We start from the raw sequence: 17,131 nt of genomic DNA on the forward strand, positions 1-17,131 counted from the left end.
TGCAGCTAGTGTGTGCCCAGGGAGGCGCCTCCCATCTCATCCTGTGATCTCTCTTCTGTCTTCGTCAGAGACGGCCGGAGGAGCCCAGCCCTGGACCCGAGGATGACCTTTCCCTGCAGAGACAGCCCCCAGAACGGGAACCTGAGTGACTCCTCCAGCGGGGAGTCTAGCAGCGGGCTGTGGCCGAAACGGGGCGCCTCTCCATCGTCCCACGTCCGCTTTGAGGATGAGTCTGCCCGTGACGTTGAGTTCCGATACCTGGAGCGGCTGCAGCAGCGCCAGCGCCAGATGCTGAACTCGGTGTTGCAGGCGGTGGACCAGGGCCCTCTGCGCTCCAAGCCGGACCTCGCCGACTACATCAACGGGGGCGAAAGGCGCAGGGACGCTGGGGAAGGGGCACTCCATAGGCTTGCGGGCGAGCTGCACCGCTGGGTCCTGCCGCCGCCTCCCCCTCGGAACAGCGAGAGGAAATGCCGAGCCTGCGGCAACCGTCTCAAGCAGCAACGCCCTATGGAGGCGAAGGCACCACCAAACCCGAGGATCCTCCAGGAGCTCGGAGCTGCCTGTGGGGTGGAGGGGTTGCTGGCGGAGCCCCATAGCTCTGGGGGCCTGAGCTCCCCCGTCAGGTTCCTTCTTGCTGAGCCGGGGCTCCATGCAGACTGGATCCGGGAAACGCACATCGGAGACATCCTGCCCCCCGCGGAGGTGGACTCCACCCTAGACAGCACCTCCGACAGCTGCAGGACCGACAGTGAAGAGGCTGGGACCTCTCAGCCCAGCAGGGCACGGGGCCGAATCCGGGGCTCCAGGCCTAGAGGAGGCCACAGATGGTCCAGGAAGCTGCAGCATGGGGTTGACCATGTGGAGGTTGGAGACGAGCCGAAAGAAGGCAGAGGACACACGCCGGCAGGGACTCTGTGTTCCAGAGAAGATGCTGTCCCTAAGCCTCCTGCCCTGGAATCTAAGAGGGCTTCCCTGGGTTCCCAGTGGCAGCCTGGACCTGGGCTGGGAAATTGCCCGGCTCACCTGCCAGATTCCCCACCTCCATGCAGGACAGCCTATGCCATGACCTCATCCATGAAGTTCGGGCTGTCAGGGCCAGGCAGACAAGCCCAGGTTATAGAAAGCCATGAGTCTCTGGAAACTGCCTCCACTTCCTCTCTGCAACAGAGCCATGCAGAGCCCTCTGCCCCCAACCAAGCACAGCAGCCAACTGCTTCCCTCTCCTCAGAAGGTCGGGTGCCAACCCCTCCCTCTTCAAGGAAAACAGCCTCCTCACCTGTGCCTCACAGGAAGGCAGCCCCGGCTGGGCCCCACAGGCCAGGTGACCAGCCAGACCCTGGGGACACTCCCCTGCCTCCTTCAAGAAGTGTGGTGCCCAGGACCTGTGAGCACACTCCCCCACAAACTCAGTCCTGCAGCCCCCAAGTAACGCACCCACTGCTGGCGCTGTCCACCAACTGCAACAACAGCGTGGCTCTGGAGCTGCAGGAGCCCTGGGGAGAAGCCATCCCTGAGAGCAGGGTGGAGGGGGGCCTCTGCAGCCAGGAGCCAGAGCTGCCCCTGGAGAACAGCAGAGAAGGTAAGGGATTGCCATTTGTTCATGCCCAGGTGGAGCAGAGGCCCCAGGTGGGTCTGTGGTACTGCAGGGTTTCAGAATCTTCACTTCCTTTCCTTTTTATTTTTGATGAACATATAGACACCAAAACCTGCTTCCATTCCACAGTTTCTAGACGTAATGATCAGTGACATTGGTCACTTCCTTCCCTTTTAATAGTCAAACAGCATAGGCCACACACCACTGCAACAGCCTCTTGGAGCTCCTCAGAGCAGCAAAAGGCATCTGGGGAAGCTGGTGGAGCCTGTGGGCTGGATGCAGGATTGAATATCAGCCTGGAGGCAGAAGTTCGAGCGAGGTGGTGGTGATGCCCTCTTAACTCGTTGCCGTCGATCAATTCTGACTCATAGAGTAGAACTGCCCCATGAGGTTTCCGAGGAGTGGCTGGTGGATTCGAACTGTGGACCTTTTGGTTAGCGGCCATATTTCTTAACCACTACACCACCAGGGCTCTGCCCTCTTAACAGGGCTTATCTTGCTTACCAGATCATCTGTAGTGAATAATTTCACATTTTTTCACCACATCAAAGATTCTGCTTCTAGGCATGGCTGGCATCTGCCTCTCTCCCAACCCCACAGCACCTTCCTACAGAATCAAAGCCTCTTCAAATTTACAATCCCTGACAGGGATGGATGACCTAGTAATAAGGTAAGCTTACTTCCTTATCTGTAGTGAACAATTTCACATGTTTTTCACCACATCAAAGAAGTAAGCACAAGTAAGCCTGTGCTTACCTTGCTGATTGAGTAATCCCCCCCCACCTCTTAATGCTGGAAGCCCTGAGTTGTGCAAGAAGTTCTGAGCTCCATGGCTGCTGGAGGTCTGGGCTTTCAGGGGATTTTACTCTCAGTAGAGCAGGAAGAGGCAGCAGCTTTAGGATTTGTTATTTGTTTAGAGCAATAAATGGCCAATAATCACATGAGTAGGCCCTTTCCCTTCAACATCTTCATTTCATTCAACACTGATTGAGAACCTATTACATGCCAGGCACCGTTCTAGGCGCTGTGGGGATTGCACAGGTGAATTAAATCAGCAGGAGTCCTGCCCTTGAGACCTTCTGTGACCAGGCAGAAACTCTGTCCGGAGGGCATGGTGGCCAGTGGGCAGAGTTCATACAAGGTGTGCTGGGCTTGCTCTCTGGTGCCTGAGTCCTCCCCCAGCCCAGACACCACTGGGCAGGTAGGTAGGTCTCTGCAGGCAAGGCTGCTGAAGGGTGTAGGATAGCACCTCTTTGCCCTTGGAAAGAGTCCCCAGATTGTGGGCAAATCCTGGGCATCAGCAGCCCTAGGATCCCCAATGCTGTGATCTGAGGTGACCAACTTGGCCCCTCACTTTTAGGTCAAGGTGACCAGATGACAGTCCTGCCCCACATACTTGCCTTAATGTGTCTGTAGCTCTGGCAACTCTGGGGCTGGGCTGGCTTGAGAGAGATCGAGGGCTTGGAAACAGTGGAGGAACACCTCAACCTAAGGTCCCTCCCACCACATGCTAAATTGTGGTTTCTGTCTGGGGGTGGGCTCTCGGCTGGCTGCTGGCTTGCCCCTAACCACTTCCTGCAGTGCTCCTACTCTGAGATCGGATGACCTTTCTGGGCAGACCAGACCTTGACCTCCTTCAGGCCTGAAGTCTGCTGTACAGGTGTTGACTAAGAAGGTGGATGGCCTCTCTCTCCCCAGGCTTAGGGTGAGGCTCCTCCTCTCATAAGCTGTGATATCCTGGGCAGGCCACTTAATAATAATAGAACCTATTTCATAGGAATAAATGGAATAATCTCTGTATCACCAGTACATAATAGATGCTACAAAACAGTGGCTATGGTTAAAGCAGTTAGAAATTCGAACCAACAAGACTGTGTTTTTGTCCCAAGAGTACAAACTTTTGCTCCCAGCTAGGGAGCCCTTGGAGCCCTGGTGGCACAGTGGTTAAGAGCTTGGCTGCTAAGCAAAGGTGGGCAGTTGGAATCCACCAGCCACTCCTTGGAAACCCCATGGGGCAGTTCTACTCTGTCCTGTAGGGTCATTATGAGTCAGAATCGACTCAACGGCAACGAGTTTGGTCCGGTTTTTTGTAGGGAGCTCTTGTAACCCAACTGACAGGTTGGTGATTCAAACCTACTCAGGGGCTCCTCGGGAAAAGACCTGGCAATCTGTCTCCATAAAGATTACAGCCTAGAAAACCCTATGGGACAGTTCTACTCTGTCACATGAGATCTCTGAGTCAACATAGATTCGATGGCACCTGACAATAAGAACATGTCCCCTGATAGAAAAGGGACATGACTTATGGCATTCATTCCACAATTATTTATTAATCATCTACTATGTACCAGGCACTGTGCTGGGCTATGGTTTACCATCTAGAGGGCTCGTAACACCCGACACTGAGCGAGGGGCCCTGTTCACATTAGAGGCCTTCATTCCTGCCTCCCCACCTTGCTTCCTGGTGGGTGTCTCACCGCTTTTTGGGCTCCAGCCTCTCTCCCGCTTCCTGTCGCTGTCCTGCCTCAGTTTTTGGGAATGCTTCTCCCCGCACCTGCCTGTGGGCCTGGGTCAGGTCTACACAGGAGCGATGCTGTGGTTGTTGCAGGAGGACTCCAGGGCTTTCCCAGCCCAGCAGCCGTTGGCACCATCAGCTCCACGGGTACTACCCTCTCCCTGGCATCAGAGGAGCCAGAGGGAGGCCCGCAGAGGACAGAGCTGAGGTCTGGAGGCCGTGTGCCGTCTGGGTGAGTGACGGGAGTCGGAGTGCTGGTGGGGGAGTGGTGAAAGACGTCCCCTGGAGCAGCCTTATGACTGACCCCATTACCCCCAAATCCTCGGAGGATTCCTAGACTTTATGTCCAAGCCTGGCACCCTGATACTGCTTTCCTGATGTACTTGATTATTCATTCACTGAGCATTCATTGAACGGCCTCCAGTTCCAGGTACTGTGCTGGGCCGTGGGGACAGCTGACCAGCAATCCCAGCCCTTGAGTGCCCCCAAGGTGGGGTTGCCTGTCTGAGAGGGCTCACTCCTGACTCTGGGCTTTCCTCCCAGCATTCACATTTCCATTGTCTCCTTCGGCTTTGAGGGTCTGAGTCCTTGCCCTGGGACCCTTTTGGCTTGACCTCAAAGACTTAGTGAGTCCAGTGCTCTGGTCGGGGCCTTTTCTTCTCCACTACACACCATCCCTGGTGACCCCACAGAGCCCCAGGCTTCACATGCTACCGAGAGCCACATCTCCCAGGGCTCCAGATTCACACCCAGATTCCTCGTTATCTCCACTAGGGTGTCTGATCGTTATTGGGTACTTTGTTGTTTGGTACTGTCAAGTTGATTTTCAACTCACAGTGACCCCATGTGACAAGGTAGAACTGCCCCCCTAGGCTGTAATCTTTATGGGCCCCACACGTCTATCAATTTGTCGTACTGTGGTGGCTTGCATGTTGCCATAATGCTGGAAGCTATGCCACCAGTATTTCAAATACCAGCAGGGTCACCCATGGTGGACAGGTTTCAGCTGAGCTTCCAAACTAAGAAGAACTAGGAAGAAGGACTTGACAGTCTACTTTTGAAAAAATTAGCCAGTGAAAACCTTATGAATAGCAGTGGAACATTGTCTGATATAGTGCCAAAAGATGAGCCCTCAGGTTGGAAGGCACTCGAAATATGACTGGGAAAGAGCTGCTGCCTCAAAGTAGAGTCAACCTTAATGCCTTGGGTGGAGGAAAGCTTTTGGGACCTTCATTAGTGATGTGGCATGACTCCAAATGAGAATAAACAGCTGCAAACATCCATTAATAATAGGAAAGTGGAATGTACAAAGTATGTGCCTGGGAAAATTGGAAGTCATCAAAAATGAAAATTGGAAGTCATCAGAAATTAAATGAATGCATAAAAATCGATATCCTAGGCATTAAAAAAAAAACATTGCCATTGAGTTGATTCCGACTCATAGCCACCTTATAGGACAGAGTAGAACTGCACCATAGGGTTTCCAAGGAGCAGCTGGTGGATTTGAACTGCTGACCTTTTGGTTAGTGGCAGAGCTGTTAACCGCTGCACCACCAGGGCTCCATCCTAGGCATTAGTGAGCTGAAATGAACATGGCCATTTTGAATGGGACAATCATGATAAACTATGCTGGGAATGACAAATTGAAGAAGGAAATGGCATTGCATTCATTGTCAAAAAGAACATTTCAAGATCTATCCTGAAGTACAACTCTGTCAGTGATAGGATAATATCCATACGCTTTCAAGGAAGACCAGTTAACACGACTATTATTCAAATTTACGCACCAATCACTAATGCCAAGGATGAGGAAACTGAAGACTTTTACCAACTTCTGCAATCTGAAATTGATCAAATATGCAATCAAGATGCATTGATAATTACTGGTGATTGGAATGCTGAAGTTGGAAACAAGTAAGAAGGAACAGTAGTTGGAAAATGTGGCCTTGGTGATAGAAACAACGCTGGAGATCACATGATAGAATTTCACAAGACCAACAACTTCTTCATTGCAAATACCTTTTTTCACCAACATAAACGGCAACTGTACACGTGGACCTTACCAGATGGAATACACAGGAATCAAATTGACTACATCTGTGGAAAGAGATGATGGAAAACCTCAAAATCATCAGTCAGAACAAGGCCAGGGACCGACTGCAGAACAGACAATCAATTGCTCATATGCAAGTTCAAGTTGAAGCTGAAGATTATTAGAAGAAGTCCACGAGAGCCAAAGTATGACCTTGAGTATATTCCACCTGAATTTAGAGACCATGTCAGGAATAGATTTGACTGCTTAAACACTAATGACAGAAGACCAGACAAGTTGTGGAATAACATCAAAGACATCATACATGAAGAAAGCAAGAGGTCATTAAAAGACAGGAAAGAAAGAAAAGACCAAAATGAATGTCAGAAGAGACTCTGAAACTTGCTCTTGAATGTCAAGTAGCTAATGGGAAAGGAAGAAATGATGAAGAAAAAGAGATGACCAGAAGATTTCAAAGGGTGGCTCGAGAAGACAAAGTAAAGTACTATAATGAAAAGTGCAAAGAACTAGAGTTAGAAAACCAAAAAGGAAGAAATGCTCAGCATTTCTCAGGCTGAAAGAACTGAAGAGAAAATTCAAGCCCCAAGTTGCAATATTGAAGGATTCTACGGGCAAAATATTGAACAATAGGAAGTATCAAAAGAAGATAGAAGGAATACACTGTCAATGTACCAAAAAAATAGTTGATGTTCAACCATTTCATGAGGTGGCGTATGATCGAGAACCAATGGTACTGAAGGAAGAAGTCCAAGCTACACTGAAGGTATTGGCGAAAAACAAGGCTCCAGGAACTGACGGAATACCAGTTGAGACGTTTCAACAAACGAATGCAGCTGTGGAAGTGCTGACTCGTCTATGTCAAGAAACTTGGAAGACAGCTACCTGGCCAGCCGACTGCAAGAGATCATATTTGTGCCCAGTCCAAAGTAAGGTGATCCAATAGAATGTGGAAATTATTGAACAATATCATTAATATCACACACAAGTAAAATTTTTGCTGAAGATAATTCAAAAGCTGTTACAGCAGTACTTTGACAGGGAACTGCCAGAAATTCAAGCAGATTCAGAAGAGGACATGGAACGAGGGATATCATTATGGATGTCAGATGGGTCTTGGCTAAAAGCAGAGAATACCAGAAAGATGTTTACCTGTGTTTAATTGACTATGCAAAGGCATTCGACTGTGTGAATCATAACAAATTATGGATAACATTACAAAGAATGTGGGCATTCTTGTACGCATGCAGAACCTGTACATAGATCAAGAGGCAGTCATTCGAACAGAACAAGGGATGTACTCCTTGGTTTAAAATCAGGAAAGATGTGCATCAGGATTATATCCTTTCACCATACTTATTCAATCTGTATGCTGTACAAATAATCTGAGAAGCTGAACTATATGAAGAACAGGGCAGCAGGATTGGAGGAAGTCTCATTAACAACCTGCAATATGCAGATGACACAATCTTGCTTGCTGAAAGTGAAGAGGACTTGAAGCACTTATTGATGAAGATCAAAGACTGCAGCCTTCGGTATGGATTACACCTTAACATAAAACAAAAACCCTCACAACTGGACCAATAAGCAACATCATAATAAACGGAGAAAACATTGAAGTTGTCAGGGATTTCATTTTATTTGGATGCACCATCAACACCTATGGAAGCAGAAATCAAGGAGTCAAATGACGTGTTGTATTGGGCAAATCAGCCGCAAAAGACCTCTTTAAAGTGTTAAAAAGCAAAGGTGTCACTTTAAGGACTAAGGTGTGCCTGACCCAAGCCATGGTGTTTTCAGTCGCCTTGTATGTGTGCGAAAGCTGGACGATGAGTAAAGAAGACCAAAGAAGAATTGATCCTTTGAATTGTGGTGTTGGCAAAGAATATTGAGTATACCATGGACTGCCAGAAGAATGAACAAATCTGTCTTGGAAGAAGTACAACCAGAATGCTCCTTAGAAGCAAGGATGGCGTGACGTTGTCTCACGTACTTTGCGCATGTTATCAGAAGGGACCAGTCCCTGGAGAAGGGCATTATGCTCGGTAAAGTGGAGGGTTAGTGAAAAAGAGGAAGACCCTCAAGGAGATGGATTGACTCAGTGGCTGCAACAATGGGCTCAAGCATAACAATGATCATGAAGATGGCACAGGACCGGGCAGTGTTTCATTGTTGTACATAAGGTCACAATGAGTCAGAACCGACTCGATGGCACCTAAGAACAACAATAACAGCAATCTTTATGGGAGAAAATTGCCAGGTCTTTTCTCCTGCAGAGCCACTGGGTGGATTTGAACTGCCAATCTTTTGGTTAGCAGCCAAGTGCTTAAATGTTGTGCCACCAGAACTCCTTAGGGTGTCTGATAAGTACCTCAAACTCAACAAGGCCAAACTGAACTCTCATTTGCTACAGACAGAAACCCTACACCCCCTTCCCAGTAAACACACTACCATCCATACAGCGCTCAAGCCTTAATTCTGGGACTTATCTTGGCTGCTGTCTTTTCCTTCTCTCCCACTCTAATCCATCTGGTTTGTCTTCTTTATCCTTATCCCAGTGCCTAGAAGGGGCTGACATATAGTGGAAACCCACTGCTGTTGAGTCGATTCCAATTCATGGTGACCCGATCTGTTACAGAGTAGAACTGCTCCATAGGGTTTTCTTGGCTGTAATCACCAGGCCCTTCCTCCCCAGCACCGCTGGGTGGGTTCAAACCGGCAACCTTTAGATTAGTAGTTGCGTGCAAACTATTTGCGCCACCCAGGGATCTGGCATGTAGGAGGCCCTTAGGAAATAGTGAAAATACGAATGAATGAATAAATCCATAGGTGCATGTGATGTCAGGGGTCTTGTCTGAGCTGTTCTCCCTAAAAGCTCCCCAAGCCAGAGTAGCCAGCAGAGAAGTCCACCTGACCCTCTCTCTGCAGCCTGGTTGCCAGTTCCTTGCATAAGAATTGCTGCTGGCCCTTCCGGTGCCCACAGGCCCCTAAGGTGCAGTCTGCCCTTGCCACCTCCCCAAGCCCACTCCAGCACAGCTCATGTCCACCCTTGTGTTTCAGAGCATCACCAGGGGTCAGTGCAGGACCCAGCCTGCCCTCAGCTACCCCTTCTGAAAGGAACAAGAAAAGCAGCAGCAGCATCGCCTCTACCCTGGGGCTGAAGAAGTTCTTTGCGGCCCTGGGCCAGAGTACCCGGCCCAAGCTGGGCAAGTCCCGTAGCTACAGTGTGGAGCAGCTGCAGTCCCCTGCACCCAACCCGGTGTCACACACCAGCACCCCCAAAGTGAAGAGAACCCCATCGTTACAATCCCTGCATTTGGTGAGTCCAGAGGGCCCCAGCCAAGGGGTGTGTGACGCCAGCGGTGGTGTAGCCATCACTGGAATGAAAGGTTGGGAGATGAAGCACTGAGGATGCCTCCCTAGCAGCCCCAGGTAGAGAAAGGGAAGCTACTGGTATCCCCACAGTTGATCCCTGAGGTTTGGATTTCCTAAGACATCATGCTAAAGGGACTCTAGCTCAGCCTTTGCTTTTCTTTCTTCTGTGGTAGGCAGCATCCCACACTTCTCTTCCTCCACCTAGTTGCCCCAGCCTCGGCTCATTCTTGAAACTCCTCCCTCCCTTTCCTTTTTCCCCTCCTGCTCCTGTCTCTCCCTTCTCCCTCTGCTTCCCCCTCACCTCTGCCAAGTCCTGGAGAGTCTACCGCCTTATCACTCAGGAATCCTCCATGGCCACTGCAACTATCTTAGTCTAGGCACAAATCATTTCACACCCAGGTTACTTCCTGACTGGCCTCCCAGGAAGCCTTTTACCAGGTGGCTTCCAGAGTCGTCTTTCTAATATGTAAATCTGGCCATGCCACCCCTTGCTGAGCACCACTAGGTCCCTTACAGCCCTCAGGATAAAGTCAAGACCACTTGGCATTGCCAGAGGTCTCCTGTGCTCTCATCATGCCCCTTCCAACACTCTTGACTCCAGTTATACTTGACCTCCTGTGGTTCTACAACCAGTCCACATGCTGTCTTACCTTGAACCTTGGCCTGAAATGTTTCTCCCACCCTCTCTACCTGCTAACCTCTGCTTATCCATCAATACTTCAGGCATTGACCCCTCCAGGAAGCTGTTTCCAGACCTTCCTCTGGCTGAGTTGGCGGCCTCTGTTCTGTGTTCCCAGCTCACCCCGTGTTTCCCTCCTTCATCAACTCACCACACAGTATTTTAGTTGATTTTTGACTGTCTCCCCCACTGGAGTGTGAATTCTTTGAAGGAAGACAGCCAGATCTTTATATTCCCAACACTTAGTACAGTGGCTGGTCCAGTGCACACACTCAATACACAATAAATGAATGAATTAGTGAATGCAGAGCAGTTAGCCAAGGTTCTCCCTCCCCATGTGCTGGAGTGTTGGCAAACCAACAGCAGTGCACTAACTGTCCACTAGGCCTCTGCAAACCCTGCTCTGTTCAAAAGCTTTTCCCAGGTGTCTTAGTCTCCTAGTGCTGCTGTAACAGAAATACCACCAGCAGGCGACTTTAGAGAACAGAAATTTATTTTCTCACAGTTTAGTAGGCTAGAAGTCTGAATTCAGGGCACCGGCTATAGGAAAGGCTCTCTCTGTGACCCGGCATCTATCTTCCTCCATTTGTGCTTACTTCCGTATCTAACCTGATCTTTTTATAACTGAGAAGTGATAGGTTTAGGACACACCTTTTACTGATAAGGCCTCATTAACATAACAAAGAAAGCCCTAAATGGGGTTACATCCACACGGACAGGGATTAGGATTCCAACGCATATTTTGAGGGGACACAATCCAACCCACACACCAAGTCCCTCCTCCTTCCCTGGGCAGAATGGGGTGGGATGAGAGTGGGTTGGGGTGCTGGAGCCTTTCCCTTTTCAGGCTGCAGTGGGGAAGAGAATGCAGGCTGGTTGTCTTGCACCAAAGTCAGTACCCTGTACCTGGTGGTGGTGGTGAGGTGCTCAATAAATATTTGTTGAATGAATGAGCTGAAGACAAAGAAACAGAAGCAACGAGATAGTAAACCAGGGAGAAGACACCGTGCTCCAGGAATTCACTTTTCTCTTGACAAGAGATTTGTGCAATGTGCATCTAAGCCATGGTGCCTAGATTTACTGCCGTTGTCAGAGCTTCTGTCTCTGTAAACACCGCAAGGGCAATGACAACACTGTTAGTGTACTGAAGAGATTTATCAGCAATTTAAGCTGAGTGTGCAAAGATGGCAAGTAAACTGGCTAAGAAAGTGTAGGAGGGAGACTAGGGAGGACTGAGCAGTGGAAAGAAATCTTCAAGAGCTGAAGAAAGAAGAAAGGAATCTGTCACCTGGAAGTATTTATGACATATCTCGGGTGAAATACTGCCTGTTAGAATGTTGTGCTTGGAAAATGTTTGATGAGAAGGTGGTGAAAGCTTCACTGGGACGGCTTTTGTTCTTCCTTTACCCTCCTGAGAGGGCAGCCACCCTGTTCTCACAGCCTGACCATACTGGCCACCTCCCACGTACTTTAAGAGGCTGTGGTGCTTCCCCCTGGACCTTTGAACTTGCATCTGGAAAGCTGTCCTCTTTTCTCCCCCTCTCCCCTTTCCCTAGGAAACTTCTGCTTGTCCTTCAGATCTGAGTTAAACAGGATTTCTTTGGGGAAGCCTTCTTGAACTCTGATACAAGGTCAGGTCCCCCTCTTAAGCTCCTTGATAACATGCCTTACATCTCCTTCGGAGCATGGATTTCAAATGTAATAAATGTTGTGGTTAGGTGCCGTCGAGTTGGTTCTGACTCATAGTGACCCCATGAACAGCAGAATGAAACACTGTCCGGTCCTGCACCATTCTCACAACTGTTGCTATGTTTGAGCCCATTGTTGCAGCCACTATGTCAGTCCATCTCTTTGGGGGCCTTTCTCTTCTTCACTGACCCTCTGCTTTACCAAGCACGATGTCTTTCTCCAGGTATGGGTCCCTCCTGGTAACGTGTCCAAAGTATGTGAGATGAAGTCTCGCCATCTTGACTTCTAAGGGGCATCCTGGCTGTACTTCTCCCAAGACAGATTTGTTCGTTCTCCTGGCAGCCCCATGGCATATTCACTATTCTTTGCCAACACCATAATTCAAATGCATCAGTTCTTCTTTGGTCTTCCTTATTCATTGTCCAGCTTTCGCATGTGTATGAGCCAATATGGATGTATGCATATAGGGTCACTGTGAGTCAGAATTGACTCTTTAAAATGTAAAAATAATGTGTGTAATTATTTGTGTAAAAGTTTTCTTCTCCCGCGCTCCATCTCCATACCTCCACCCCTATCTTCAGAATAGCTGCCACATTGGGTCAATTTCTAAAACAGGTCTGGCCCTGAGGCTCCAGGCTGTCTTATCACTTTGCAGACCACGTGTGTGTTCCAGAACATACCAGGCTTTCTCTCAACCATGTCTTTGCATATGTTGTTTCTTCTTCCCAGAACACCGTCACCTCTTTCTTCACTTGGAGAACACTTCCTTCAAGACTCTCTCAGGTGTCAGCTCCTCTAGTGCCCCTAAACCTCCTGAGCGGAAGTCTCTCTGCCTCCCTAGCATGTCGTTGTCCATACTTTCAGTCTAACTCTTACACCTGCATTTAGATCTCATCTGTGCTCACCCGCCCCCAATCATTTTGTGAGCTCCTTGAGGGAATTTTATCTTATCTTTTTATCCACAATGTTTTAAGGTACATACTTAAAATCACAATTTTTTAATGAAAGCAATTAAAAAGAGATAACTAAAGAATCAAAAACTAATATTTCAGATTTTAACTCTAAAATTATGCTCATTCTGTAATTAATTTGCTTTTACTTTTTAAAAATCAGAGTCTTCTATCACCATGAGATAATTATTATTAGTATATAAATAAGTTATTTCAGCCAAAGGAAAAAAAAACCTGCGGCTTCAAATCACCTGTGTAGGCCTGTCTTCTTGAGTGTTACGGTGATTCCTGCAGAACACCTGGTGAGCTTGCACCATTAATTTCTTAGAAGGCCCTTAGGTTCATAGTGGAGTCATTGGGTGGTGCAAACAGTTAACGTGATCGGCTGCAAATCAGAGGTTGGAGGTTCAAGTTCACACAGAGGTGCCTCAGAAGAAAGATCTGGTGATCCACTTCTGAAAAATCAGCCACTGAAAACCCTATGGAGCACAGTTCTACTTTGACACACATGGGGTCTTCATGAGTCAGAATCAACAGATGGCAACTGTTTTACTGGTAGGTTCATGGTTGGGGCTAAGTCCCCCGTCAACCCCTTCCCAGGTAGCTTTTCTCACCTGCAATATTGGATCTTCTCCACTAGGTGTCATCCTCTCACCAACATCGGAAAGCTGCCTCCTTTCAGAACCTCCACTCTCTGCTAAGGAGCAAGGTGGACCGTTCCAGCCTCTACTTGATAGGGGAGCCAGAGGACCACAGTGCAACTGGCAGGTATGAGTGGGCACAAGTGGCTTGGAGGATGAACTCAGAGAGAGGCCAGTGGGACTATAAGTTTAACTCCTTCCTGCCTCAGCAGCACTGCCCTGAGTGGGTTCCCTTTAAGAGAAAGCAAGGCCTTGACACATTGTGAAAAATGGAACTAACGTCACTGAACAATTAGTGTGGAAATTGTCAAATGAGAACCTAACTTGCTATGTAAAGTTTCACCAAACACACAATAAAATACTCTTTTAAAAGAAGAGAGAGAAAGCAAGGCAACCACCCGTGCCTCCCTCTAACAAGCTGAACGGAGACAGAGGGCACGGGTGTGGAGAGACAGGGTGCCACCAGAGTCTGGAGCCTGGCCCCCAGCGCCCTTGTCCTGAGAAGATGCGGGCTTGCTGCAGTGGGTAGAGCTGGGCAGGTTTGACTCCACTGTCCCTCTGATGTCTGATGACATCTTGAAATAGGAATGCTCAGAGAGCTTTCTTAACCCAACTAAAAAAAAAAAACAAACCAAACCCATTGCCATTGAGTCGATTCCAACTCATAGCGACCCTATAGGACTGAGTAGAACTGGTCCAATTAAAAACCTAGATGCAGGGCTCCCTGAAAGAGGCTCTTATCTGTGATGCTGCCCAGAGTAATCCCAACCTCTGATGAGAACCTCTAGGCCAGCTGCTTTGAATCTGGGCTGCATGGGTGGACTTTAGGGGTCCATTAACTCCCAGAAATTTTTTTTTTTATTGTACTTTAGGTGAAGATTTACAGAACAAATAGTGTCTCATTAAGCAGTTAGTACACATATTGTTTTATGACAACGGTTAACCACCCCCACAACATGTCAGCACTGTCCCTTCTCAACCTTGGGTTCCCTGTTACCAGCTTTCATGTCCCCTCCTGCCTTCTAGTCCTTGTCCCTGGACTGTTGTGCCCCATTATTCTCATTTTGTTTTACTGGGCTGTCTAATCTTTGGCTTAACAGTGAACCTCGGGAGTGACTTCATTACTGAGCTAAAAGGGTGTCTGGTAACTCCCAGAAATTTTATATAAAATGATAGATTTCATCAGATTCTCAGCAGGGTGTCTGCACCCAAAAGGGTTAAAAACCACTGCTTTGGGGGGTCTTTCTGGTTCTGCAGCAGCCTTGGAACAGCTGGTTGAGGTCAGTGAGTCCCCAGCTTCCAGTGCTAGACCCTGAAATTGAGAGGCATCAGGCACCTCTAAACCAGGGAGGGGCTGGGCCACAGAGCCCCAGCCCTCTTTGCCCTCACCCTGTCTTTGGTCTGTCCCTCATAGGCCGGCCAAGGCCCCGCCCCGGCGTGCCCTCAGTGTGGAAGACGTGGGCGCCCCCAGCCTGGCCCGCACAGTGGGCCGTGTGGTGGAGGTGTACCCAGACGGCACAAGCCAGCTACAGCTACAGCGCTCCCCGGAGGGCACTTTTGGCTTCTGTGTGGCCTCTGGAAACGGGCGCAGGGACTCAGGTATGCCCCCTCCCGTTCCTGGGTTCCACAGCCCTGGGGCCTTAGTAGAGCACAAGCCATGCCAGAAGCCTGTGATCAGAGGCTTTTTCAGGCCCTTGCCTCAGCCGTGGAGCTCTAGATTCAGAGAGCCTCTCAACCAAAGGACTAGAATTCTCCCCTTAGGGGCTCTTTCTGAAGAGTTGAGGGCCCCCTCGGAGCCTGACTTCCAGGACCCTGTGCCAGTGCAGCCCTGAGAAGACGTGGGGTTGCTAGAGTGGGTAGAGCTAGCAGGTTTGAGTCCACTTTCCCCCTCTGATGTCTGAGGACATCTTGAAATCAGACTGTTTTCAGAGGCGAGCTGGAGGGAAACTGTCTGTGCTTGCCGGCTCTCATGATCTCTTTGATGTGGTTGATGTGTTTAAATTGTTCCCTTCCTCCAGCTGTTGATATGTCTGGGCATGTGGAGTGTGCCTGTGTGTCTGTGGCTCTCCGTGAGGGCCAGTGCTTAAGGGTTATGTTCAGATGGGTCCTGGCCCATGCCCCTGGCTGGGTGGCCCACTGGATCTTGGCCAGGTCAGTAAGGAGCCCTGGGGCCATCATTCTGCTCTCTGGCTGGTGCTCAGTCCTGCCCAGGACAGTGGGTTGGTGCTGAGGGAAACAAGTCTTTCAGGGCAAAGTGACTTGTCCAGGCCTTTGTCCAAGGTCTGTGGCCCAGACTCCGTCTCAGGGCAGAGGGCCCTGCAAGGCATTTCCCAAATAAGATGTGTAGAAAAGAGGACAGGTATGCTGGAGATGGGGAAGGAGGGTTGAGGAAGGAAGAAGAGCGGAAGGTCACAGACACAGAAAGACTCACTTGCAGAAGCCGGCTTTGGGCTGGGCTCTGCCGAGGAGGGCTGTCCTGAGCTCTGATCTACCTGGTCCAAGTTATTGAGCCTGTAAGAAACTCTCCTGCTGCCAAATTTGCAGACCACAGCATGAGTTCTTGCATTTCTTCTATCATTCACTGTTTCAACAAATATATTTTGAGCACCTAATGGTGATACAGTAGTAAATGGAGCAGACAAAATCCCTGTCCATATGTGCATGCAGACTTTATATGTTAAATATTATACATATATATGTATGTATATACACACACTATATATATATCAAATAGGAGAAAGTAAAAAAAAAATCAGCAGGGTCAGGGCCCAGGGAGTGGCAGTGCAAGGAGTGTATTGCAGACAGGATGGTTAGGGCCGTTTCTCTGAGAAGATGGCATTTGAGCGGAGACTGGAATGGAGTGAGGGAGGAGCCATGTGGGTATCTCAGGGAAGAGCATTGCAGGCAGAGAGGGCAGTAGTGCAAAGGCCCTGAGGCACAGGGATGGGCGTGGCCATTAGAAGAACTGCTAGGAGGTTGGCTTGCATTGAGCAGAGAGGTCTGGGGGAGAGAGGGAGCTGAGCTTCGGGAGGCAGTGGGTCCGTGATAAGGACTGTGATGCTGAGTGAGGCAGGGCTCACCGGAGGGCTGGGAGCAGAGGTGCTCTGATTCACATTTTCAACAGGCTCACTGTGCTGCGTTGAGAATAAACCCCAGTGGAGCAAAGGTGGAACCAGCGAGACTTGTTTAAAAGTTATTTCAGTAGTGCAGGAGAGAGACAAAGGTGGCTTTGACTGGGAGTGGCTGTGGATTCTGGATGTGTTTTGAAGGTGGTTTTGACTCAGTTTGCTGATGGATTAGACAAGGGTGTGAGAGAAAGAGAGGGCAAGCTGCTCCTCATTGTAGACCTCAGGCAGGGCCTGTCCTCAGAGGGAGATTTCACTTGTGGACATATACTGATCATCATAAAGCACTCGGCAGGCTCCAGAGGCTCCACTGTTAGCTGCTCCACCTGTTCCCTCAGCTTCCTCTCTCCTTAAAAAAAAAAAAAAAAAAAGTCATCATCCCGTCGATTCTGACTCATGGCAACCCTGTCTGTGTCAGGGTAGAACAGCGCTCCCTAGCGTTTTCAATGGCTGATTTTTCGGAAGTAAATCTCCAGGCCTTTCTTTCAAGGCGCCTCTGCGTGGACTCAA

At 49.1% G+C, this 17,131-nt stretch overlaps 1 protein-coding gene across 1 annotated transcript in view; it reads left to right on the forward strand.

Annotated features, from left to right (window-relative positions):
- KIAA1614 (KIAA1614 ortholog) overlaps positions 1 to 16,886 on the forward strand; it is a 36,871-nt gene extending 19,985 nt beyond the window's left edge. Inside the window, exons 5-9 of the mRNA XM_023728088.1 lie at positions 69 to 1,582; positions 4,206 to 4,344; positions 9,223 to 9,481; positions 13,496 to 13,623; positions 14,911 to 16,886. Of these exons, the coding sequence (XP_023583856.1) occupies positions 69 to 1,582; positions 4,206 to 4,344; positions 9,223 to 9,481; positions 13,496 to 13,623; positions 14,911 to 15,328 (2,458 nt within the window). The 3' untranslated portion in view covers positions 15,329 to 16,886. The remainder of the gene's footprint in view (positions 1 to 68; positions 1,583 to 4,205; positions 4,345 to 9,222; positions 9,482 to 13,495; positions 13,624 to 14,910) is intronic.
- Positions 16,887 to 17,131: the final 245 nt, after the last annotated feature.

Source organism: Trichechus manatus, unplaced genomic scaffold, assembly GCF_000243295.1.
Source record: "Trichechus manatus latirostris isolate Lorelei unplaced genomic scaffold, TriManLat1.0 scaffold00021, whole genome shotgun sequence".
In the NCBI taxonomy this organism is placed as follows: domain Eukaryota; kingdom Metazoa; phylum Chordata; class Mammalia; order Sirenia; family Trichechidae; genus Trichechus; species Trichechus manatus.